Genomic DNA, 27,200 nt, shown 5'->3' with positions numbered 1-27,200 from the left:
CCAACCGTGGGTCAGTGATGAGGATTAGGAAACTATTCTCAATCTAGAAGGGCAGCTTCTCCTTCTGGAGATAGAGGTGTCTTTGTTCAGGCTGCTATAACAAAAATACTATTGACAAGGTGGCTTATAAGCAGCAGAAATGTATTTCTCATAGTTCCGGAGACTGGGAAGTCCAAGAGCAAGGCACTACTGGCAGATTCCGTATCTGGCGAGGTCCTGTTTTCTGGCTCGTAGTCTGCAGTCTTCTGGCTGTGTCCTCCCCTGGTGGAAGGGCAAGGGAGCTCTCTGGGGTCTCTTTTACAAGGGTACCATTTGCATTCGTGAGGGCATCTCCCTCATGACTTAATCACCTCCCCACTTACAAATACCGTCACATTGGGTGTTAGGATTTAACGTATGAATCTTGGAGGGACACAAGCATTTAGTCTGTAATACCAGGTCACTGTTAGTCAAGGGAAGAAGGGAAGCTTGTTCGAGGTCACCAGAGCTCTTTAGAGACACACGGATTTCAGTTCAATTGAAGAGATGCAGGGAGGACAGCTCAAGGACAGTTTGTCACAATTGAACAGGAACTCCGTGAGGGTGTGACAAAAGAGGCTTGCTGAGCTGGTTTTCCTGGTATCCTCTCAGTTTCAGCACTGCAAATCCCACAATCCAGGAAATCTCTGTTTCCAGCACGTGGGTCGGTCGGCCACCCAGTGGGGGATAGGGCCTATGTGTCTACGCACATTGTGTTGTTGGAGTGAGATTTTACGAGTAAAAGCAGATGCTAGTGGAGGCTTGGGCAGGTGTGGATATCTTCAACAGAGGAGGGAAAATGGAGGTGGGAGCAGGCCAAAGACGGGTAAGGGAGAAGAGCTTGCCACCCTCTCTCCCGGGGAAAAAACAAAGAAAAAAAGTCAGGGCTGCGATGATTTAATAAAAAAGCTACTCAGGATACCATGTGCTTACAAGGTTGCCTTGCTGATGGGAATGCAAATTGGTGCAATCATACTGGAAAATAGTTTGGCAGTTTCTTATAAAGCTAAACATATACCATATGACCTAGCAGTCCCACGCCTGCAAATTTACCCTGTAGAAATGAAAGCATATGCTCATGAATCTAGGAGCTTTATTCATTATTGTCCCAAACTAAAAACAACCAGAACGTTCTTCAGTGGATGAATGGGTAAACACAGCCTAGTCTGTTGATACAATGGAATACTACTCAGCAATAAAAAGGAGCAAACTACTGATGTATGTAACAGTGAGGATGGAGATCTCAAGGGTATTATGCTGAGTGGGAAAAAAAAAGCCAGTATCAGAACCTTACATACTATATGATTCTATTCATACAACATTCTAGAACAAGTAAAACTGGGAGTGCATCAGTGGGGGGCAGGAATTAGGGTGGGGGCAGGTGTGACTACAGAGGGGCAGCATGCAGTCGCCTTTTTGGGATAATGGAACTGTCCTATTATCCTGATTGTAGTGGTAGTTACCCACATCTATACAGATGTTGAAACTCATAGAACTGTCTGCACGTGCACACACACACACAGAGTCAGTTTAAATGTATATAATGATGAATATCTATAAAAATGAAATCACAGTAAAAATTCCCAGAGCTCTGAGATCAGCCTCTTTCTTTTCCAGGTGAAACTAGTGAATATTCGCAATGACGACATCACGGATGGCAACCCCAAGCTGACCCTGGGCCTGATCTGGACCATTATTTTGCACTTCCAGGTAGGGCCTATGAAGTTTGGGGTCACTGTTGCTTGGCTTGGACATTGCCTAGAAAGAGCTGGAAGCAGTACGGCCTTCCATGGGCCGAGCACCTAGCCTTCCTTCTCTCTGCGTGGCTGTGAACACGGGTGAGAGTGGGAGTGGCCTGGAGGCAGAGCTGTTGTAGCCTAAACCCAGGACTTCCTGCTCACTTGCATGCTGAAATGGGATTTTTCACTTGTCTGCCTGTTGGCAGTCAGGTTGTTAGAAGTCTGCTCCAATGACTCAAAACCGGCTCTTTAGGGACTCAGAGCATGGAAGGTTTGATGCTGTAGAAGGGTGGAGTGAAGGCTTATAATCCTGCTTTGATGTAGACTTTTCCTCGTCTCTAATGATCTTAAAACAAGCCTGGTTAATTATAGCACTGCCTTTGTCAGTTTGGGCTTCTATAATGAAATATAGGCACACCTTAGAGATACTGCCAGTTTGCTTCCAGACCACTACAGTAAAGCAAGTCAGATGAATTTTCTGGTTTCCCGGTGTATATAAAAGTTATGTTTATACTATACTATAGTCTGTAAGTGTGCAATAGCATTATATCTTAAAAAAAAAAAGAAAAGAAAAACAGTGTACAGACCTTAATTTAAAAAATACTTTATTGCTAAAAAATGCTATCATCTGAATTTTTGGTGAGTCATAATCATTGATCACACATCACCATAACAGATATAATGAAAAATCTTGAACTATTAGGAGAATTACCAAAATGGGACCCAGACACGAGGTGAGCAAATGCTGTTGGAAAAAATGGCATGGAGACACTTGCTGGACACACGGTTGCCACAGACTTTCAATTTGTAAAAAATGCAGTATCTTCAGATTGCAGTAAAGTGAAGCACAGTGAATCGAGGTGTGCCTGTGCCGTGGATTAGGTGGCTTAACCAACAAATACTTTTTTCTTACGGTTTTGGAGGCTGGAAGTCTGAGATCAGGGTGCAGCATGGGCAGGTTCTTGGTGGGGGCTCCTATTCCTGGTTAGCTCCTCACATGACCTTCCCTTGGTGAACGCGTTCAGAGAAAGAGATCTCCTGTCTCTGCATCCTTTTAAAAGGGCATTCATCCCATTATGGGGACTCTGCTCTCATAACCTCACCTGAACCTAATCACCTCCCAAAGGCCCCCGCCTCCAGATATATCACATTGTGGTTTAGGGCTTCAACACGAATTTTGAGGAGTGTCCATAGCAAGCCCCTTAGCAGCCGGGTTTGTATCTGTGCTTGTGAGCACCAGTGTTGCTTCCATCATACTCAAGAGCAGTGGCATGTGGTAGTGTTCACATGGTCACACCGCCTTCTCGTTGCTACCCCCTTCCCAAGAGGGCAAATCCTTTCCGTGTCTGGATTGCTATGGGGAAAGAACAGCCTTATTTGTATAAAAAGACCGTCTTGAATCATTTTAGCCCAGCCAAACAAAGCTGTTTCTCAGACAGCTCTCCCATACACAACTGCTGTTTATGAAACTGATAGATTAGAGGGAGCACTTCTTGAGCAGGTAAGAAAAGAAGGCTAATATAAATAACTCAAGGCTCTGACTCCAGGGGCTGAAGTGGCTGTAATGTCCTAGTTGGGGCCCTAGTGCCACCTGCTGGTTACCAGCAGAACAGCAGGTGTCCCAGAATTCCCAATTACCCGAGAAAATTCTGAGTTTGGGGCTTATTTCTTGGGGCTCTGGCTTGGAGGCAGTGCTGGCAATCTGGAAAGTGTGGAAGTAACATGCGTTTTTCTGCAACCACAGGGTGTCTTCAGGCATGCTTTGGGTATAGGGATAACTAGGAACATGTGAACTTGGCAAGGGTGCCTTAGCAGGGTGGGAACAAGAACTTTGTTGAGCTTTCATGGAGGACTAGAGTTACTCCCTGGAAAGCCTTATGAACACAGGAGTTTTTTTGTTTTTTGGTTGTTTTTTTTTTTTTATTTTTTGGTTGTTTGTCTGTTTGTTTTTAGAGAAACTGTTTTGGTCATTTGTATTTTTGCCATAAACCTGTCCTCACTCTGAGTGCCCAGTGTTGGTCTCCTTGGTGTGAGGTGAGAGGACTCTATCCACTGTGTCTCTGTGTACCCTGACTGCAACTCAATCTCTTTTTAAAAGGGAGACTCATGGGCCAAGGAATAAAAACTGAATTAGTTAATCAACACTTTGCTGGATCAGAGGAGATGTGGGTAATGGAACTGTTCCTTTCCTGAGCACCTCCGTCAGGAAAATGCTTACTCTCTCTTTCTTTAAAAATTTCTTACAAAAACTTTCATTTATAAAAGTAGAGAAAATAGTATGAAGAACTACCATGTACCCATCACTTAGCTCAACAATTCTTAACTCATGGCCAATATTATTTCATCTGTATCCTAATCCACTCCTCAAACCCCAGTATGTTATCTTGAAAGAAATCCCAAACTTCATGTAATTTCATCTGTACATATATGTGTATCTCTGAAAGATAAGGATTCTTAATTTAAGAATTATAACACTGTAAAACAATAATTTATTAAAATCATCAAATATTTGATTGGTGTTCAGATTTCCCCAATTACCTCATTAAAGAAACAAAAACATTTGGTTTCTTTGAATCAGAATCCCAGCAAGGTCTACATATTGCATTAAAATTTCCCTTCCCTCCCTCCTCTGCCTTCACCTTGCAATTCATTGAGGAAATCAGGTCTTTTGTCCTTTAAGGTTTATAAAGATGCTGATGCCATCTCTGGGATGTCTTTTATTTATTTATTTATTTTTAAAAAGATCTTATTTATTTATTTGAGAGAGAGAGTGAGAGAAAGAGTGAGCACGAGAGGGGGGAGCGGGAGAGGGGGGAGCGGGAGAGGGAGAAGCAGACTCCCCGCTGAGCAGGGAGCCCGATGCGGGACTCCATCCTGGGACTCCAGGATCATGACCTGAGCCGAAGGTAGTCGCCTAACCAACTGAGCCACCCAGGCGCCCTGGGATGTCTTTTAAAACAATATCCTCCGTCCCTCTATTGTATTGCTTATAATCTGGTGGTTTAGATCTAGACCTGAGGCTCAGTACCATTCCGGTTCCTTTTTGGGGGATGTGGAGGGCAAGGATTGTAGTGTTGAGTTGTATACGCCTATTTCTGCATATTGGGAGGCACATGTGGGTTCAGCTGTTATCAGCCTGATCCATCCATTCCCTATTAGCTGTTCACCGAATAGTAGTTAGCTGTTCACCTAACTACTGATCATCGTTGCTAGTTCATTAGAAGTTGCAGAATGGTGCTACTCTAAGTTCTTTCATTCTATCTTCATTATTTAGCTGGAGTACTTCTGTAAAGAAGAACTTCATCTCATCAATTACCCTGAGAGGTATCTCCTATAGGAAAGGGGAGATCCAAAGATCAGTGCTCCCATCTTTCCCTCTGTTTACCAGTTTTCAGCATAATTAATTAGTTCCCTAATATTCTCCAAAAATGACAAATGAAAGCTACTTTCTTCTTTCTTTTTCCTTAGTATCACTTATGACTTACGGGTTTTTGGTTTTTTTTTTAAAGATTTTATTTATTTATTTGACAGAGAGAGACACAGTGAGAGAGGGAACACAAGCAGGGGGAGTGGGAGAGGGAGAAGCAGGCCTCCTGTCGAGCAGGGAGCCCAATGCGGGGCTCAATCCCAGGACCCTGGGATCATGACCTGAGCTGAAGGCAGACACTTAATGACTGCGCCACCCAGGTGCCCCATGACTTACAGTTTTTGTTTGGTTTTGGTTTTTGGTTTTATTGCTGTTTTTATTCTGTTTGCTTTTCAATGTTTATTTTAATTTTTTATTATGTTAATCACCATACATTACATCATTAGTTTTTGATGTAGTGTTCCATGATTCATAGTTTGTGCATAACACCGAGTGCTCCATGCAGAACGTGCCCTCTTTAATACCCATCACCAGGCTTACCCATCCTCCCACCCGCCTCCCCTCTGACTTATGGGTTTTTAACAGACTTAAATGTGTTGCAATAAAATACAACTATCATTCTTCCTAATATTCAAATAACTTCATCTTTGACCAAAGGGAGCTTCCTAAAGTTGACTCTGAGTCCTTTGGCATGACTCCCATAGTCCTTTTTGATAATCTCTTTTATTTCTTGTGATGAGATGTTCCAGACTCTTTTTGTGTATTTCCTGTCCAAGACTTGAGATCAGCAATTTCTCCAAGTAACTCTCATTCTGACCACAATCTGAATGCTGCTGGGTTGGTCAGTTTTTCTGTGGACAGAGCTAGCCAATGTGTGTATTTTTCTCTTTTAAAAAATCATGAATTTATACAGATATATCTCATTCAAACTTAAATTACAGTTTTTTTAAGTTTCTTTGTTTATGTTTCAATAATCTTTACACCTCGGGCGCCTGGGTGGCTCAGTTGGTTAAGCGACTGCCTTCGGCTCAGGTCATGATCCTGGAGTCCCTGGATCGAGTCCCGCATCGGGCTCCCTGCTCGGCAGGGAGTCTGCTTCTCCCTCTGACCCTCCCCCCTCTCATGTGCTCTCTCTCATTCTCTCTCTCTCAAATAAATAAATAAAATCTTTAAAAAAAAAAAAAAATCTTTACACCTCATGTGGGGCTCGAACTTAAGATCCTGAGATCAAGAGTCACATGCTCTTCCAACTGAGCCAGCTAGGTGCCCCAAAATTATAGAGTTTTATTTAACTTATTTGACTTTATATCTCTTTTCCTCATGCTGAAAATCTTGATTCTAACAACAGTAACATATGACTTACTCCCTTTTCCCTACACACATATCCATGGACGTCTGTACAAGCACATGTATATGTTACATGTAACCATGTATTTGAACCAAAACGACCTCGGTGTTAACAGCGTGATTACTGAGAAGGTTGTGATTTCTTTGCAGTTTTCTTTGTCCTTTGGGTATATCTCCTAAGGATGTACAAATAATTATATCTTAAAGTCATTTGAAAAAAATTTCTGTTTTGTGAAGCCATTAATTCAAGACACAATTAGGTTCATTTGTTTTTATTTGCCTCCGCATTTTTAGGGATTGCTTTCTCGCCTTTCAGTTTTATTTCACATTTTATAGACCATCTATGTTGTTCCAAAGGGACATTTTAAAAGTGAACATGAGGTATATTCAGAGAAGTCTAGCGTCCGTACCTGTCCTCTCCATCCTATTTCTTCCCTTTCCATATTAGTTTCCTAACCATTTTAAAACACCTTTTTGGTTGCCATTGTTTTGTTTGTTTATTTTAGGAAAATACATTCTTTTTTTAAAATGACTTTATTGAGGTATAATTTACATACCATAAAACTGACCCATATTCATTATACAATTCAATGATTTTTACGAGTTATACAACCATCACCATAATCCAATGTTAGAACATTTTCATCCTACCAGTAAGACCCTTCCTGCCCACTTACCACCATCCTCCATTCTCCTCCCCAGCCTCAGGCAACCACTAATCTATTTTCGGCCTCTATGGATTTGCCTGTTCTGGACATTTCACATAAATGGGATCATGGAATATGTGCCCTTTTGTGTCTGGCCTCTTTCACTTAGCATTAAATTTTTGAGGTTCATCTCTGTTGGAGCATGTATCAGTATTTTATTCCTTTTTATTGCTGAGTACTCTTCTGTGGTATAGATACATCATATATTTTGTTTATTCAGCAGTTGATGGACATTTGGGTTGTTTTCACTTTTTGGCTGTTATAAATAATGTTGATATGCATATTTGAGTACCAGTCTTTGTGTGGATATGTTTTTTTTCCCCCTTGGATATATACCTTGGAAGAGAATGGCTGGGTTGTATGGTAAGTTTATGTATAACTTTTTAGGAAACTGCCAAACCATCTTCCAGAGTGGTTAAACCATTTTACATTCCCATCAGCAATCTGTGAGGACTCTTACTTCTCCATATACTCGTCAAGATTTATTGTCTGTCTTTTTGATGATAGCCATCACAGTAGGTGTGAAATGGTGTCTTCTTGTGGTTTTAGTTTACAGGAATATGTATTCTTTAACTGAATTTCACAAACATTTACTGAGGGCCAGCTATGAGCAAGGTCTTAATTAGAGTCTGTGGGAGATACAAAGTAAACTAGACACAGACTCAGTCCAGGTTCAACTGAATAATTCAGGGAAATGAGAAGAGGTGCACCATAAAATGATGGAGATTTAAAGAATCAGGGAGGTGTGAGGCTGGGAGATGGAGCACAGTGTGTACTCAGTAATTAGCAGTTATTGGTAGCAACTTGTTATAATTATTAACGGACCTTATAATTTCCATAGCTTTTGACTTAGCCCACTGTTCTCTGCCCTGTTACCAGTTTCACTAGAAGATAAAATACTTTTGGTTTCATCTGTCTTCTGCACGCATATTGGCTACCTGCTTTTCTCTATTCGCTGTTTCAGCATAGCTGAACAACTGTTTTGTCATCTTGTAGAGGGAAGCTCTGCTGCCAGAGTATCTTCTCAAATGCAACTGACTACGAATTCCTTTTCTTTGCTGTTCTTGATGGCTTATATTAGCCAAGTGTTTAGGAGCGTGGGGAAGGGTTCCCTGCTTGCAGAGCTTTTGACTGGCTGATAAAGAGTTACATGGAGCCTCCACTATCCTTGTCTTTTTTTTTTTTTTAAGATTTTATTTATTTATTTGACAGAGAGAAACACAGCGAGAAAGGGAACACAAGCAGGGGCAGAGGGAGAGGGAAAGCAGGCTTCCTGCAGAGCAGGGAGCCCGATGTAGGGCTCGAGCCCAGGACTCTGGGATCATGACCAGAGCCGAAGGCAGACGCTTAACGACTGAGCCACCCAGGCGCCCCTCCACTATCCTTGTCTTGCTTCAGAGAGAGTATGATGTGTCTCTTGCTAGTTATGTATTATTGCGGTTTTCTAGTCTTTTATTATTGAGTATCTGTTAACTGTTCTCACCAAGGACACATGCTATATAAAGCCAAAGAGAAATGTAGAGTAGAGCTATTAAATGTTAGGGGATCAGTAAAATAGTCATTATAAATCTCTATTATTGGTGCTAATGAAACATTTCCGATACAACCAACTTTCTTTCTCCCTCTGATCCCCCGGGTAAGTACTGTCCCGAAGTTGATATAGATCATTTCCATATATGCTTCTGTACCTTTATGACAGATGAGTATTCAGAAACAATATGTGCTGTTTTTATAGTTGACACAGATCCTATCTTCTATATACCCTTTCTTTTTTATTTTTTTATTTATTATTATTTTTTTTAAAGATTTTATTTATTTATTTGAGACAGAGAGAATGAGAGACAGAGAGCATGAGAGGGAGGAGGGTCAGAGGGAGAAGCAGACTCCCCGCTGAGCAGGGAGCCCGATGCGGGACTCGATCCCGGGACTCCGGGATCATGACCTGAGCCGAAGGCAGTCGCTTAACCGACTGAGCCACCCAGGCGCCCTACCCTTTCTTTTTTAAATTAAACTTTGTTTTTGAGGTTTATTGTGTTGATAAAAGAGGACCTGATTTGTTCACCGTAACTGATTTATGTGGACTGTAGCGTGCGTGCAGCCCCTGCAGCCATATGACACAGCTGTTATTTGTAGCCTGTTACTGACCAGTATGAAGAAGGCATTCGTTGCTACAGTGAACATCTGTGTACATGTGTCCTTATGCAAATAGGAAGGTGGGGTTTTGTTGTTGTTGTTTGTTTTCTGCTTTTGTTTTTGTTTTTCTGGAAGTGGGTTGTTTGGATAGATACCTGGACTGCAATTGCTGGGTTATACACTTTCCCTTATCTTGCCAAATTACTCTCAGAAGCAGCTTGTGACGCACAATGTTGTGTTGGATAACACCTACTACTGTTTGAACGTTTGTTTATGTGTTGTCTGGATCTCTGCAGTAGGATGCCAGCTTAACAATGGGTTTTGTCTTTTTTGTTCTCTTCTTGGCCTGGCTTAGAACAGGTACTTAATAAATATTTGTTAAGTGAATGGATATTTTATGTATTTCATCTTCTCAAAGCTGTGGGGTAGGTAAACCAGATAAATAGACTGATGGCCATTTTCCAGTGCTAGTTGTTAGATGAGCAACTGAAACAGTCCAACTGACATTTTTGGATTACACTTTCAGATCCTAATAATAGGATTTCTTGTCTCTTGATTTTGTCCAAACCTGTTTTAATGTTAGGATTTACAGTTTTTCTAAAAGTTAAGTTCTTCAAAGTCAGAATCTGACAAAATTAGCTTTCCAACTCTCAAATGTTTATTAACTACCAGGATACATCTAGCACTCCAAAATTAAAAAAAAAATTCAGGGAGTTAAGGCGAAAAGTGGTTTTAGCTGGTAGATGAGAGGTTTACATTTTTGTGTACTTTATGGCACTTGGTACTTGGCATATAGATGAGGCACCATTGATGTTTGTGGAATGAGAATAAGCTCATTCACTCCGGCTTTCTCCACGGGAGAGCTGTGGGCAATAAACAGTTAATTAGAAAAAGCCAAAGCAAAAGACCTGCAGAATGTCTGTGCCCTAGTCACCCCTAGTCGGCTGCTTTTCCAGAAGGCAGCAGGCCGTGTGTTCAGAGCTCAGGCGAGATGAGAAAAAGGTCCAGGGGGAGGTCTTGGTGATCAGAGTTACTTAGTGAAATAGTGGAAGCAGAGCCCCTGTGAAGTAAAACAAGCCCCTGGGGCACCTGGCTCACTCAGACTGTGGAGCATGTGACTCTTGATCTCGGGGTTGTAAGTTCGAGCCCCACGTTAGGTGTGGCGATTGCTTAAAAAAATAAAATAAAATCTTAAAAAAAAAGAAAAGAAAAACAAGCACCCAAACTTTGGACCTTAGAATGTATCTACTTTCCTTAGAGCCTAGTCAAGAAAGAGAGTATATTAGGACCCTAGTGGTGGTGATAGTAGAGTGTCTCCTATCTTATGGCTTAAGTAACAAATGGGAAGCAAAGGGATTTACTGTAGACCGGGCACTGAGCCCAGCACTATCTTTATAGGGGTTATCTCATCAGCCCTCGCTCACCCCCTTACACGGGTGGTAGTATCCACATTTTACAGGTAGTTAGTTACTTAGCTACCAAGTTCCTAGAGCTGGGAATTTGAACCTAGGCCTACTTTACTGAAAGCTCTGCTCCTTCCCAAGGCCAGTTTTCCCTTGGAGAGAAGGAAATGAAGGTCTGATTTGTCCAACATATGCAAGAAGTTGAAAAAAGAAAAGGCTCCTAGAAATAAATATGCTAGGTTCTGTCAGGCCTGTCTCTCAGCAGCCGTCAGACTAAGCAGCTGTCTCTCTTGCCCTGGAGTTGATCAGTTTCAGGAATTTGGTTTGCTTGGATTTCATGAATTTTATTCAAGCTTGGGCCTTGGGGTGTGCATCTGGAAAGTTTCATTATTCCAGTTCTCTTTGTTGGAGGAATGAAGGCCTGGTGCCTGCCTAGAGAATTATATTGTAATGTCAGGGTTTTTTGCTGATTAAATGATTTCCTGTAGTCTGATTGAGTTTCTCTCCCATGCTAGTCTCCTTGTCTGGTTTCTTGCTGTGGTTTATGATCACCCATAAGATGGTGCTGCCACTTCGCACTCAGCTGTAGGGAAAGGCTTGGGGAGAAACACCTACTGCATGGAGGCAGACAAGTGCAGGGTCTCAGGAGCAGTCATGTAGGAGCTGTTGCTTTAGGGTGTCTTATTGCTTTCCTTCTGTGGAGGGCATTTTTCAGGACTCCAGGAGAGGTTGGGTAGGGCTCACATAGAGCCAGGCAGGCTATTTCCCTTTGCTGTGTGGTCTGGATCCTTTTGGTATAGAATAAACGGTGGCAGTAGGGAAGAAACACATACAACGGCTTTTCACGCCATCCAGAGCCCCTTGGGTTGTACTGTTGTCTCATCTGTCAGACACTGTACTAAAAATTGGGGTGGGCGAATCCCATTGACGTAACAGGGTGATTTTTGAATCCAACTTTTAAGACTTTAATTCAGACTTCCTGCCCTACTGCAACTTGAGTAAAAACCATCTGGGCCTCATTTTAGCAACTTCCTCTCTTACTTCCAATAGCCCAGTGTTACCTGTTTGGGCTCTTGGCCCATGTGAGTCTAGTTGACAATTCAGAACAGTGGGTATCTTCCTGTTTTACTTAATTGAGGACAGACTCATCCCTGCTGCAGTTAGAATGTAGTATAACATGGGGCTTTGCCACTTACTAGCTGTGTAGCCCCAAGCAAGTTAATCAACTTTCTTAAACCTCCGTTTCTTTACCTGTAAAATAGTAATTTTGACCTCATATGGTTGCCAACAGAATGAAATGAGGTGATGCATGCATAGCTTAGCACAGTGCTTGGCACATAACAAATGCTGAGAAGAATGGTAGCCGGCGGCATCAGTAGTTACTGTTGAACATTTGTGCCGACTATGGTTCACAGAGGTGGAGCATCTCTGTGTAATTGGAAGCCGTATCCTTTTTCACAGAGCTTCCTCACACGATGCTCAAAACCGTTTCCGAGGGTCTCCTCTGTGTCGTTGGCTTAACAGAATTAACAGATCTCTCTCTCTCTCTCTCTCTCTCTCTCTCTCGTCTTTCTCTCTTAGGGGGAAGGCAAGGAGGAGGGAAACAAATGCTATAGGAGGTTAGATCTTTAAAGCCTGTTGTCTTAACTGTGAGGAGTAAGCTCCGGTCTCTCTTCAGGTTTAATTTGTTTAAAATAATTTTATTATTTCTGACCTGAAAAATTTGAACATATATGTACATTGCTTGATATTTTCTTTTGGACATCCTGGCACAACAATTTGAAATCTCTTCCCTTTCAGAGTCTGGGGGCAGCGATAATGGCAGCATTCCCTGTCCTGGTTCTTCTTGGCCCTTCCCTGCCCGGCTGGTAGCAGCGGGCTGGTTTGCTTTCCCCTCTTCCTCCTCCTCCTTCCTTCACGTTACCTTCTTCCATGGCCTCTCTCCTTTCCCCTCCCTTTTCCCTTTACTCTTACATCCCACCCCCTCCTCCTCACCCTCCGTAGGTTTTCCCCTCCCCTGGTTTCTAGCTCCTTTTTGCTTTCTGTTTGTGTTTCTGAGGGCAGTGCTCCAATTACCTCATATTTGGAGAGAGGAAGCTGCAGCCAATCCGGTTTCTGTCTGCTTTTAGGTCAAGTGATTTCTGAACTGCAGTGAGATGCTTTGAATTTGTCTTGTTGCAGCTCTGAGCCTGTAAGATGGCTGTCTGAATCGGCAGCGGCTGGGAGAGACAGAGAGGCGGGGAGGGAGGGAGAAAGAATTGGAGGGATTGCCGGCATAGTGCATGTTTTTAAATGTGCATCGAATCCGATGAAGCCAACGTTGGGATTTCTCTGGGATACCAGGACTGGCTTAGCTGCGTTTTTGATGAGATTAGGAGAGGAAGGCGATGGGAAATTCACTGGGCTGTGTTAAGGAGCCGAAAGATTCACTAGCTATTCCTGAGAAGGCTCCCATATCTCCTAAGAAAAGGGTTCGGTTCAAAAGGAAGTGGAGGGGGAAGAAAACCCCTATTCCAGAGGTGTCTCATGAGGAAGAACGCTTGGAAGGAACCAGAGTCATTGAAGAGACGGAAACCCAACCGAAGTTAACAGTGAGTCTCCAAAAGGAGGAAGGAGCGGGAGGGGTAGAGCATCCCCCCCCAGACATTTCACTGCCTCGGAACTCGGCCCCCAGCTCAGGGGTGGGCGACCAGGGGATGATCGTGCAGGTGAAGGAGAGATTCCAAGGGGAGATCCAGACTGCTCACCTTTTGTTAGAGAATGAGTCATCGGTTGCCGGAGGGGTCTGGGATTCCCTGGAAGAGGGGATGACTGTCATCGCTCACCTGCTAGATAACCCAGCGGAAAGGAACTGTGAGAAGTCAGTGAGCCAGCTGGTGGAATTTCCGAGGCCAGCATCGTGCAGCAGCAGGGCTGTGCTGCTGGCTTTGCAAGGGGAGACTGCAGGGGGGAAAGGGGGGGCTCCGCTTGGACTTCGGAGCAGCACTTTCCCCAGGACGGACCACCCTGCCGTCGCAGGGGCTCAAGACCACCTTTCAGAGGGCTGGCGTGTGGGGGCAGGAACCACGGCTCTTGGCAGTGCCCCTCACACAGGTTCCTGGATCGCAGAGCCTTCTGTCCCTTCATCCCCGCTGGACCCGTCGAGAGGCCACAGACGCACAGAAGCCCCCCACGTGGGTCGAGTGCCCCCCCAGGGTCTCAGACTGCCTACTTCTCAGAGTGATTTATCCATCAGCGGCAGGACTGCGAGCATTTTGCCCTCCTCCTCTGGCTATGGCAGTGACGGGCCACATTTACATGGGGTCCAACCTAGAGACACAGAACCTGAAAAGAGCTCCACATCCTTCTCGGAAGAGGATGGCACCCTTTCTTTGGAGGCAAGTCACACCCCATTGTGGGGTCTGGAGGAGGCGGGTGGGCTACGTTCACGTTTGGATTTCTGGCCCTCAAACTTGTTAAAGTGGAGTGTGCTAAACAGTGAGGATCTTGGTGCTTCTTCTCAAGCTTACCTGTGCTGCGTACCGAGAGTTAGTGACTGGGTTTGGCAAACGGAGTCTATTTCAGGTCTGCCCCTTGATGCTTGAAACCAAGTCTTTTGTTGTCTCTGGGGAATCCCTGATTCCGGGTAACCACGCAGCATAATTGCTCAAGCTATCTGGTGGAGTTATCTTTCAACGTGCAGTGCTAGGTAGCACTTAACTTTCTCAGGCAGGTCTGTTTATCAGCTTCTGTGCTGCAAGAAGTTGTGGTGTAGTAGAAAGGACGAGGGGAGGCCTGGCTGCATCTCCTAAGTGAGGGTGGAAGGCGTGGAGGATGTTGAAGGGGTTTGGGGTGAGACAGTTCTCACCAACGTGATTGTTCTTCCCTAGAGAGTGATGTTCTTATGAGCTGATGTAATCCTACTCCTGCGGGGACACTGCTAATGACAACACCCCTCCAATATTCGCACAGGTGGAGAGGGCTGATCCTCCTTTGGTTCCTAACTCAAGCATTAGAGGAGAGGCACACAGAATTATCTGGAGATTAATCCAGAGATGGGGGTTAGGGTAGTTTGAAGGTTCAAGACTAGAAGAGTTTGTGTTCTGATTGGACTTGTTTATGACTTTAACAAGTTTTTGTTTGTGTGGTATATATTGAGGCATAGGTGGCCGTGGTGAATGTGGTGGGTGCTGTGAATGCTTTTTAGGTCTAGGAGCAGGTAGCCATTCAAGAGATCTGGACACTGAGGGAGGAAGAGGACCCAGCCCAGGGTCTGGCATGTAAGTGTGTGATTGTGTGGGTGACTGAAGTTTTAAATCACCGATGATTGAAGAACTTTTGTTGGCACGTCAGCTTCTGCAGCAGAAGAAATAAAAACTTTAGGAAACGAGAGCAGCAAAAGGTGGGAGATGAAGTAGGGCATTTTCCTTGCTCTGGCTGTGGCCAGCTGCCCTGGTGTCTGCAGAGCAGGGATGTGGCCTATGTATGGTTCCCCGTTACCACCTGACAGCACGAGGCCGAGTAGACACACAGTCTCTTGTGCTTGATCTGTGCTTAAAATGTCCTCTGTGGGGATGAATTTGCTCCACGGATAGGCTCATGTCAGTGCCCTTTGTTATTGCAGAGTTTAGAAACTCCCAACAGTTAGAGGGACATGTGGCCATTGAAAATACTTATTATATGGTTGGGCGAGAGGCCCCGGTAGGTAGAGAATGTGTGTGGTGGCGGGGTGGGTGGGGGGAGAGAAGTTGGGAAGGAAAGCAGTGGAGGCTGCTGGGGTGGAGTGTATGAGTATTTGAGCTCTTATCTTTGTTTGGAATGGATGCAGAGCAGTTTTGCTGAACTGATTGCTCTTTTGATACCACTGGCATTGAAGTTTGGAGGCACCATAATGTTTTAGGAAACATGCTTATAATTGAGCGTGAGATTGTCAGAAAGTTTGGAGTGTCAAATTTTAAGGAACTCCTAGTGGAAATCAATTCTAGATAATGGACCATAGGCGACCATGGCACTTTTAGTCTGGAATCTCCACACTGAGAAGGGGAGGGCCCGAACAACCCTGTGCAGAGTCTTAAGGAAAAGGTTGGTAGGAGAAACCTTTCGGACCATGATCTGTAGTTCAACAGTATTGATAGCAGTGTGATTCTTTGGCTGTTCAGTATGAGTCAAATTGGTGTGTGGTGTTTTCTGGGCACCCCCCCCCACCCTTTCAGAGCAGACACGGACAGACCACTCAGTTATAGCCCAGGCTGAAAAACTCAGTGACTGAGTGTCAGCTCGGATGGCTGATAACATTTCTTTTTTTCTTTTAGATTTTATTTATTTATTTGACAGAGAGACACAGCGAGAGAGGGAACACAAGCAGGGGGAGTGGGAGAGGGAGAAGCAGGCTTCCCACAGAGCAGGGAGCCCGATGCGGGGCTTGATCCCAGGACCCTGGGATCATGACCTGAGCCGAAGGCAGACGCCTAACGACTGAGCCACCCAGGCGCCCCGGCTGATAACATTTCTGAGGCTCCGTGTCCATCGTGTGAGGCAGGGACCACAGACTGAGCACCCTGTGTCACAGATAAGAAGTAACTTCTCAATATTTAAGTGTGAAGTCCCTTCAGAATGAAAGTCCTTTAGGCCAAGAGGCCTGAAACCCTCACTGGTTCCGACAGGAACTGTCTTGAGGGAGCTGCTCCCTTACCAGCAGGCTGTTCCCAGGCCTCCAGGACAGCAGCAGCCAGGGAGACAGGCCTCCTGTAGCATGTGGGTTGTGACTCGAGGTGGGAGCATGTGACAGGAGTGGGGTTCCGTCTGTGGAGTGTGGGAGCCATGGGAGGGCACGCGGTCAGAAGGGCAGTGCTGCTGCTCACACTCCAGCCCTCCCTGAAGGCCCGGCAGCCGGCTGTTCCACGGAGTTGATTTTGTGGTTGCTCTTTAGCGCTTGTTTTGCTTTTAATAATGTCAGAGTAATAACCCTCCTCCGGAAGCAATTCGGGTTCCAGAGTGCTGTCTGTCGTTGGCGGAACTCAGGCTGCATCGTCTCTCCCGTTGATCCGCCCAGGGTGTGTTGTCGGGCTTGGGACCAGGCTGTGGCGCGACAAACTTGGCAGTGGGTTTTGTTTCTTTTCAGGACAGAGAGAAATGGGAACTGATTCTGATTCTTGCTGAGTGTGGGGTTTAGATAGGAGAAGACAAATGGTCTACCTTCCTGTTCACCTGCGATAGTTGATACTTCCCTTGTCAGGAAGTAGTTAACGCTGAGATAGGCTGACAGGGACCAGCTGATAGAAATGGTTTTCAGAATAAGTGGACTGGGATTTGGAGCTGGGTGGGAGCGTCAGGCACAGACCTTCTCTCAGGAGGGCTCCCTCCCCCCAGCTGCCATCAGTACCCACAATACCTGGCTTACTGGAACAAGGAAAATTACTGAAAATCCCTTCCCCCTCCCTGGCCTGGCTCCCATGCCAGTCTCCTGTCCACACCGTCGGCCGGTTCTGTCGAGTGAAGAATCTGGCTGTATACCAGTGTCCTTGCCACGAAACCTTAGAGTCCCCACAGTGAGTAGTAAGATAACATTGGGGGCTAGGAGTGATGAGAAGGAAATTGGTTGGTATATTATTTTCTGGGCTCAGCCTTTTCAGTTTACAAGTATCCCTTTCCCATTTCTCCTCTTTAATTATAGGGAGTTGTTTTACTAATACTGGCTTTGTATTGCAAGAAGAAAGCAAAATTAATCAGATGATCCTATTAGATGAATGTAGCAGTTAAAGTCAAAGCTAGAGCTTTATTTAAGAAAGGGCTTTTTTCTTTTTCAAAGTATTATTTCTAAAGAATCATCATGAATTTTTAAGTATAACATGGTGGTATGGTTATGTTAAAAGGCGTCCTCATGATTTAGGGACACCTGGCTGGCTCAGTCAGTAGAACATGTGACTCCTCATCTCAGGGTTGTAAGTTCAAGTCTCATGTTGGGTGTAGAGATTACTTCAAAATTAAATTTAAAAAAAAAGCCTTTCTTATTGGGGTGTCTGGCTGGCTCAGTCGATAGAGCATGCAACTCTTGATCCTGGGGTTCTAAGTTTGAGCCCCATGTTGGGTGTAGAGAGTACTTTAACCAGTCTTCATGTTTCAGAGATGCTCACTGAAGTGTTTATGGGAGAAATGCCATGTGGTGGGTTTGCTTCATAATAACAGGGGAGGGTGAAGTGGGCGGAGTGCAGATGAAACAAGATTAGCTATGAGTTGAAATGGTTGAAACTGGGTGACAGGTACCTAGGAGGAGTTCATTATGGTATTCAGTTTCTTTTTGCACGTTTCAAATGGAAAGTTAAGAAAAATAGTGGTGATTATTGTATAATGCATATTCTGAAAAAGGATTAATATTCAGAATCTGTGAAATGTAGTGGAGCCAGATTGACAGAGTTTGAATTCCGGCTCTGCTACTTACTAGCAGTGGACCTTGGGGCGACTTACTTCTCTGTGATATAATTTCTTCATTTGTAAATTGAGGATAAGAGTGGTATATACCTTGTAGAGTTGTGAGAATTTTATGAATTAGCACAATAAATGCCAGTTATTAGTATTAGTATTTAAAGAATCCCTACCAAATAAGAAAAAGGCAAACACCCTCGTAGGAAAATAGGGGAAAACCCGGGAATAAGCAATTCACAAAAAAGGAAACCCAGATGCCTCATACACATGCCTTTCCCACTAGTAATCAAAGATATAAATATCAAAACAAGTTAGCCTTTTAAACCCATCAGAAAATAAGAAGTCTAAAAATCCCAAGTGCAGATGAGGGTGTAGCGTGATGGAAAATCTCTTCGCACCCTGTGTGTGGAAGTGATATACCAAGTGGAACTGGTATTCGGAGAGCAGTTTACCAATAGTTAGTAGAATTGAAGGATGCCCATATTTTATGACCTAGGATTTCCATTCTAGACATATTCCCTCGAGAGCTCTCCAAGACTCTGAATTTGAATGCTGAAAGGAGCACCCCTTGACAGTTACCTAACTCAGGTGTTGGTAATAAACACAGCTGCCTTTAGAGCCCTCTAACTAGCCAGGCATTTGTTACGAACGACGGCACCTGCCCTCACCTACTCCTTGGATGGAAGTTTTCAGTCCGATGCCGTCCCTGTCGTGGGATGAGGTCAGCTAGAAACTTCAGGACGTGAGAATCAAGTCTATTTGCTCACTATATCTAGTCCCATTCCCTGAGACTTACATAGACTTAAAAAGTCTAAACTCTGGAGCCTCGCCTTCCAACCCTCTATCATCTATCTAACCTTCTCTCCTGTGTCAGTTTTCCCTTTGAACCTACTTATCTTAACAGGTCAACCCCTCACCCTTCTATTCCAGTTTCAACTTATTTCAACTTCCAGTCTTTGTTTACCTCCACTTTCTACCTAGAATTCTTTTCTTCTTTCTCTTTGTCTATTCTAAAACATCCTTCAAGGGTAAGTTTAAATTATACTTGTTTAAGTGTGATTTTTTTATCACTCTAACCCATACTAATTTTTCATTCTGCTGAGATCCTCTGCTGGATATTACTAGTTACTCTATTACGGCTGCTTCTTTGGGGCCTTCAGCATAACTCTTTCATGTGACCTACCACATACGGTACATGCAAGGTAAGATTTTTTTTCCCTCCAGAAACTAGCCTTCAGAAAAGAGGGATTCTCTTTATATTTGACTTTTTATAAAGTTTTTCTTGTTATTGGGCTCCCAGTGAAATTACAGTCAGTTCATGAAAAAGGATGAATGAATTTGTGTCACCATCTGCTAGTTCAATTGATATCAACTTTCGTAGAGATCAACCCACATAACTGGTTAGACAAAAAACCTAAGAAAGTTTTAGTTATATTGTTTTTGAGAATATAAGTGTCCTAATTTGAAGTGTTGAATGTATTGTATATAGTAAGTCTTAATCACATTAAAAACTTAAAAAAATCATTCACGTCACTTACAGAAAACACACAGCAAGTGTTCACATTATGGAAACCATAAATAAATACCAATAGAATGAATGAATGGAGGGAAAAAAACCTAATTCAGTGTAATGCAACTGGATTCCTGTGGCTGGGGATAAAATCTTCAGTGACAACATGGATCCAGAAAAGTGCTGTTGTATCTCAGAAATCTTATTAAGAAATGTAGATGATGTTTTCTAAGAATATTCACTCAAAAAGTAGCTTTAGTTTTTTTTTTAAGTAGCTTTATTGATGAAAAAGACATTGATGCCAAAGATGCATGTGAAGAGTTTGAAAAACATGATTTTATGAAATGTAAAAATAGAAAATGCATTAATTCAATTTTTTAAAAAGTTGTTATTTAAATTCAGTTATCATACAATGTAATATTAGATTCAACACTTCCATACAACACCTGGTGCTCATCGCAGCAAGTGGCATTAATTCTAAATTAATGCATTAGATAACCTGCTTAATTTTAAAGGTGTGTATGTGTAAATAAATTTCTAAAAGTTTATATATTCAAGAGGACCACAAAGCTCCCTTTCTCCATTCCTCTCTTCCATCCATCTGTTATCATTTGGAAAAATTGGGGAGGGCCTTATATTTGGGATAGTGTTTCTTTAGCCAGATAGGGCAACTATCACCTAAATTCTTTCAAGGCAATCATGTCTGTTTTTTTTATTTCCCTCTTTTCACCTGGCTAACTTCTGCTTATATCTTGAAACTCAGCATAAATGTCATCTCAGAGAGCTTCCTTGGCAATGCTAGTTTGGGTTACTTGTTCACCTCCGTCACAGCGTTGATCCCTCTGTGTCATATTGCTAAATTGCTTGGGCTTGAGGCCCAAGTGATTGTCAAGAAACAACAGAATGAATAATTGGTGTTTGACTTTTTTTTTTTAAGGTGGTATTTTTTTTTTTTTTTTAAGTAATCTCTACCGCCAGCAGGGGGCTCGAACTTGCTCACAACTGATCAAGAGTCAGTGCTCTACCAGCTGAGCCAGCCAGGCACCCCAGTGTTTGACTTTTTTATTTTGAGATACCAAGAACTTAACCACAGCTCCTAGAATAGAGGGGTTGTCAAAGAAATAACAGAATGAATAAATAGTGTTGGACTTTTTTTGTTGTTCTTCATGGTGCCTGGAATAATGTTAGGCACGGATGAGATGTTGTTCAATAAATACTTATTGAATTACTAGGAACACGTTATGTTTTTAAATACACTTCAGAGAAGGGATTAATCAGGGCTTGGAAAGTGTGGGTTGAAAGAGAATTCAGGGCGCTCCTGGGTGGCTCAGTCATTGGGCGTCTGCCTTTGGCTCAGGTCGTGATCCCAGGGTCCTGGGATCGAGCCCCGCATCGGGCTCCCTGCTCAGCGGGAAGCCTGCTTCTCCCTCTCCCACTCCCCCTGCTTGTGTTCCCTCTCTCGCTGTCTTTCTCTGTCAAATAAATAAATAAAATCTAAAAAAAAAAAAAGAAAGAATTCAGGTAGACCTGCATAGTCTCTGGGATGGTATTGAAGCTGTCCTCCTCTCCAGATGGCTTCTTTTTAAAAATCCAGATGAGATAGGGCGCCTGGATGGTGTGGTCAGTTGGTTGTCTGACTCTTGGTTTCACCTCGGGTCATGATCTCAGAGTTATGAGATCGAGCCCCATGGCAGGCTCCACACTCGGTGCAGAGTCTGCTGAAGTATCTCTCTGCCCCTCCCCTTGCTTGCTCGTGCTCGCTCACTCTTTCTCTCTAAAATAAATAAATAAATAAATCTTTAAAATAAAATAAAATAAAAATCCAGATGAGGGAGAAAGCTCCCTGACACTGAAGCCAGGTTTCTGCATTTGGGAGATTAAGGTAGAAGCGTCTGCATAGCCCCAAGGACAGCGCTGTGCACGTCACATGTGAACGTTCCATGAAGAGATGGGCAAAAGCCCAATTTAATTACTGAGATGGTTGTGATGATAATCCCATTTTTCTCATCCAGTTCACAGTCTAGGAAGGGCCCTAATCCAAACAGGGTATTTTTCCTTTCCCTGAGGGATCCAGACATTTCCCTGTCTCATTATAGCTGTGTGGAAAATCTGAAGTAAGCTGTTCATTGAACTATTTTCGGTGCAATACACAAGATAACTGTGATTGGCAGATAGGATGCCACCAGAGATTGACTGTAGTTGTATTAGACATACGATGCCAACTAATTAAGTGGAAATTTTTTTTGAATAAAGAACCCAAATACTCAGATTTCCTCTTGCTTATTCAAATTCTATCCCTTTTCGCTTCAGCATATCCTCTTCCTGACAGTGTTTTCGCCTTAATACGTATGTGAAGTGGCTATTGGCAGTGCTGGGATCTGTCGGTGGTGGGTGGTATCTAGCCACTGACATAAGCATCTCAAAGTGTTGTTAGGGAGAACTGGAATAGAATTGGTCCTGGGGGGCTATTTTCACCAGAGTCACAGGATGATGGTTTGGGTACCGTGATCCGTTGTTGGGCCCTCCGCTTTGCAACTCTGTATGTTGTTTTTTCAGCATACTTGGAGTTGACTGAGTTTTAAAGGACTGACTCACAGTGGTCATACTTGCTAGAGATTAACTGATGTAAATTAATTAATTTACAATATGAGTTATTAACTGCCAAGTGGTACAGGATTTGAACTGACCACTCAGTGCATTTTGTTGCTTTAGGACAGACTGTTGAGTGAACATGGAATCAGAGCAAAGAGACGGTGGGTAGAGAGGATAGATTTGTAGGGTGATCTTACTAACTGGCATCATCCAAGTTTGGCAGCCTGATTTCTCCTGTAGAAATGCACCTGTCAAGGGGACGAGAATCCCGGAATCTACTGGTTAGACCACCGTTTTGCCATCACAGTCTTGGAGGCAACACGTATTGATTTTCCTTTTCTAGACTCCATGCAGGCTACCCATACTCTTTTGTTCCTGTAGTCTTTCTTCAGACACGTTAGTAATATTTAGTAGTCTTCAGCTTTCTTGTATACTTAATGGAGTGTTAAAGTTCCTGGCCCTGGTTTTCTGAATTTAGAGTATCTTCACCAGATATTTAATCTTATCTACCAGGAGTTGAGTTTGTAAATTGTATTCAGAGACTTGGAAATGCCTTGTTGACTGCCCCCTTGTACTGACCACCAGAGAGGATACTCCTTTCACAGTGCCACACTGATGGAGACAGCTGAGAGACAGGTGTTCTACTGACATGCCTGTGCCTTCCCTGCCCAAAACACCTGGCCCCAAAATTGTGCTGGGCATGCTGTTTTATTTATTTTTAGAAAAGATTTTATTTGGGGCGCCTGGGTGGCTCAGTCATTAAGCGTCTACCTTTGGCGCAGGTCATGATCCCAGGGTCCTGGGATTGAGCCCCGCATCGGGCTCCCTGCACAGAGGGAAGCCTGCTTCTCCCTCTCCCACTCCCCCTGCTTGTGTTCCCTCTCTCTCTGTGTCTCTCTCTGTCAAAAAAAGATTTTATTTATTTATTTGACAGAGAGACTTAAAAGGGTATGCTTTAAAAATTTCTTAATGACATTGGAAAATGATCATATTTTATGAAAAGAAAAAGAACACAAAAAAAATAATATAAAAGTGGTTTTGTATAAAAGATATACTGAATACCTAAGTATATAGTCATATATACAGATACACACATATGTACACACAAGGTATGTGATAATGTACCATGTGTATGTGCTCTTACTTTGTAACCAATCAATCCCTTATTAGAGTTGAAGCTCTGTAATTTTTGCTGTAATGTTTATCATATTTTTTAAGATTATTTATTTATAGAGAGAGAGCACAAGCAGGGGGAGTGGGCAGAGGGAGAAACAGGCTCCCCGCTGAGCAGGGAGCCTGATGCAGGACTTGATCCCAAGATCCCAGGATCATGACCTAAGCCGAAGGCAGTTGCTTAACTGACTAAGCCACCCAGGCGCCCCTGTTTATCATATTTTGATAAGCATTCTTGTATAAACATTTTTTTGCATGTATCTCTGATGGTTTCCTATCAAGTGTATGTGTGTTTTAAGACTTTTGTTCAAAACTGCCATCTGGAGGAGATAGGTCACGTGCACTCTCACCAGTGTGCTGTTTCAGAATCCATGTTAGGTATTCTCTCCAGTACTGATAGTATCATTACAAAAAACTTACCCTATTTGGTAGGTGAAAAATGACCTCTTTGTCGTTTTAATTTGCATCGCTTTGACTACCAAAGAGAATGAATCTGTGTTGGAGTTGTCATCTGAAGTTCTGCCAGTCTTTGATCTCCTTCTTCCTCTAAGAGCCATGTGTATGAAGAAGAGGAGGCTAGAAGGCTTCATCTTATTTATACTAAAGTACTCTGTGTCCTATCTTTTGGCAGATCTCTGACATCTACATTAGTGGAGAGTCAGGGGACATGTCAGCCAAGGAGAAGCTGCTCTTGTGGACCCAGAAGGTGACAGCTGGTTACACAGGAATCAAATGTACCAATTTTTCCTCCTGCTGGAGTGATGGGAAGATGTTCAATGCACTTATTCACCGGTACAGGTAAATGCAGTAGAATTTCCCTGTGCCTGGAGGAGCTTCTCATCTTGCTTGTAATAAGTTATAATGCCACTTTTCCTCTCAACCAAGAATCAAAACTCTGGTTCATTTTACTCATTTAAAAAAGGAATATATATTCAACTCCTACTATTCTAGGCACTGGGTACAAAACAGCAACAGTTCTTGCTTTCATGGAGCTTATTTGTTTATTAGGCAACAAATAAATACATGGTGTTATATGATGGTAAGCACCATCATATAAGGGTTGGGGAAGAGAGTGATGGGGTTTGTTGTATTTTGGACAGGGTCACTGGAGATGGCCTCTCCGATTAGGGTGTTGGAGCAGAGCTGTAAAGGAGCGAGCCACGCAGGCCTTCTAGGGTCAGAATGCTACACTGGGAGGAAAGAGCAAGTGCAGAGGGGCTGAGGTGGGGGCTTACTTGGAGTGGATAAGGAACAGCAGGTGGCTGGAGTGAGAGGAGTGAGGAAGATAGGAATTTTGATGACAAAAATCAAAATTCTTGCACTGTTAGTGATCATAAACATATCCCAGTTTTCACGCTGTACTAGTTTATGATACTTTCCCATGAAGTCCAGCCTACCTGCTCTGTGCCTTTAGAATGAGCGAGCACTGGGCTCCCGGCATGTAATTGAAAATGGAATTAGTACCTTTCTAAACCTCTTGCTTTCTCTCTAATGCAATCAGCGTATTCTGGCTCCGGGTACTTCTAAGAGGTTTACTTTGCGTGAACTCGTATGTGATGTGTAGATGGTGGCCTTTCATGTGCCTTGGTGGACTTTTACAGACCTGATCTGGTGGATATGGAGAGGGTACAAATCCAAAGTAACCGCGAGAACTTGGAGCAGGCTTTCGAAGTGGCAGAAAGACTGGGGGTCACCCGCTTACTGGACGCCGAAGGTGAGACCTGGCCGGAGTTGAGTATGTTCACCTTATATTCCTTGTCCTTCTCCTGGCAGCTTTGTCTATTCTGACTAAGAAACTTCTTACCATTTCTCTCTCAGACGTGGATGTGCCATCTCCAGATGAAAAGTCTGTGATCACTTACGTGTCTTCAATTTATGATGCCTTCCCTAAAGTCCCTGAGGGTGGAGAAGGAATCAGTGCTACGGTATAAGAACGCTTCCCCAAAATGCCTTCTGACTTCCATATGTTTGGGTGGAATGTACTGATTAGACCTTATTCTCAAGCACTCACTCTAGGCAGAGCACGTTTATACAGAGCAAACTGAATCCACATCCTCTTTATATGTGGTCATGTCTTTGGTCCCTGGGAATGAATCTAGATGCTGCTAATTTTGTAGCATCCAGCATAGACTATTCTAGTGTCAGGAAATTGAATCCCCTTTTGAGAGCCCTTGAGGGGCTCTGAAACTAGGACTCGAAGCATTAGGCTGAGCAGCCGTGTAGGGAATTAGAGGAAAGGGATTTTATGTGGTTTGGGGTGGCCTAAGCTACTGTCCCCTGTGTTTGTTTTGTGTACCGCTAATCAGAGGGTGTGATATCTACCTTTTGGCAATAGGAAGTAGACTCCAGGTGGCAAGAATACCAAAGCCGAGTGGACTCCCTCATTCCCTGGATCAAACAGCATACAATACTGATGTCAGATAAATCTTTTCCCCAGAACCCTGTAGAACTAAAGGTAAAGTCATGGACTTAAGTTGTTTTTTGTAAATTCATTCCTGGGATTAAGTCTCAGAGCTTGTTGCTGCTGGCTCCTGGGTGAGGTGGGATAAAAGACGGGTCAAGTTGCTTACACCCATCCATTCATTTACCAAATATTAATTTTGTAGGCACTTTATAACCAATATATACACTTCAAAGAAACAGAAATTCTGGCCAAGGAGAGAGAAAAAGGAAGAATTGAGGAATTATATAAATTATTAGAGGTAAGGGAGCTTATCCTTTGCTGATTCTTGGGGTGTGCTAGTTTGCCTTATTGTTACTTCCTTGCTGGATTGCCTGTGTCCTCTTCCCAACCTGCATTAATAGCAGTGTCCCCCGGGTTACAGACAAGCCTCACTTTTAGGCTGGTCTTGAAATTTTGTGATAAAGGTGCAGTATCAACGATCTGTATTTCTTAGAGGCTTTTGAAGAATGGCATACATTTATTCAGAAATGTCAAGTTTTGTGAATGAGTTTTCTGTTTTTCAGAAGGAAGCTAATTCTTTTGCTATGATGGGAGGGAAAGAGACTTCCATCCACATTTTGATTCCTAGAGAATTTGAAACCATAGATTTGGGCATTGGGCCTTTCTGGAAGGGGGGGTTATTGAGAGGACAGGAGGATTTATGGAAAACGTAGAAGGAATAGAAAGATTTAGAACAGGTAGTAGTCCCTGTATTTTGGAAGTGGTTTCTCTGCTCTCACCTCAAGTTGAGGTACTGCTAAGTATTCAGTTGTTTCCTCTTATTGGACACGGGAGAAACTGCCAGTGGCGGGGTGAAGAAGCAAGAAGTGAGGTAGCAAGAACGCATAAAACTGGGCCTGAGGGCATGGCTGTGTTTTTGGACTAAATGAGTGTCTCTGGGATTTTTTAGGTGTGGATCGAATTCGGCCGAATTAAACTGCCTCAAGGTTACCACCCGAATGACGTGGAGGAAGAGTGGGGAAAGCTCATCATTGAGATGCTGGAGCGAGAGAAGTCGCTTCGCCCAGCTGTGGAGAGGTGGGCCCAGGGCCTGAAGGCAACCTGATGTAACCTACCCACTTGGAGCCTGGCATATGACTATGGTTTTTATCTTATTATAGGCTGGAATTGCTGCTACAGATTGCAAACAAAATCCAGAATGGTGCTTTGAACTGTGAAGAGAAGCTGACACTAGCTAAGAATACACTGCAGGCTGTGAGTGTGTGTTGTCTCTCCCCTCATGTCACGTGTTCTCCCCTTCTCACCCTGTGCTCTAATGGTCCAGATTAATGGTTGAGAAGTCCAGCCGTGTCTCTTCCTTACTCTTGGATGTGCAGTGACCCCCTTGGCTCCCTCAGTCCAGGTGG

General features: G+C 43.4%; 1 protein-coding gene across 26 annotated transcripts in view; it reads left to right on the top strand.

The window, feature by feature from the left end:
* MACF1 (microtubule actin crosslinking factor 1) overlaps positions 1–27,200 on the top strand; it is a 337,838-nt gene that overhangs the window by 149,444 nt on the left and 161,194 nt on the right. For all 26 annotated transcript variants that reach the window (XM_078073376.1, XM_078073377.1, XM_078073380.1 and 23 more), the window contains 8 exons: positions 1,636–1,728; positions 24,022–24,188; positions 24,992–25,104; positions 25,209–25,315; positions 25,726–25,845; positions 25,997–26,092; positions 26,744–26,871; positions 26,955–27,048. In XM_078073376.1, the coding sequence (XP_077929502.1) occupies positions 1,636–1,728; positions 24,022–24,188; positions 24,992–25,104; positions 25,209–25,315; positions 25,726–25,845; positions 25,997–26,092; positions 26,744–26,871; positions 26,955–27,048 (918 nt within the window). The remainder of the gene's footprint in view (positions 1–1,635; positions 1,729–24,021; positions 24,189–24,991; positions 25,105–25,208; positions 25,316–25,725; positions 25,846–25,996; positions 26,093–26,743; positions 26,872–26,954; positions 27,049–27,200) is intronic.

The sequence above is a fragment of the Halichoerus grypus genome, chromosome 5, assembly GCF_964656455.1.
Source record: "Halichoerus grypus chromosome 5, mHalGry1.hap1.1, whole genome shotgun sequence".
Taxonomy (NCBI): domain Eukaryota; kingdom Metazoa; phylum Chordata; class Mammalia; order Carnivora; family Phocidae; genus Halichoerus; species Halichoerus grypus.
Note: the sequence above shows the minus strand (reverse complement) of the source record. Positions and strands in the feature narration are given on the sequence as shown.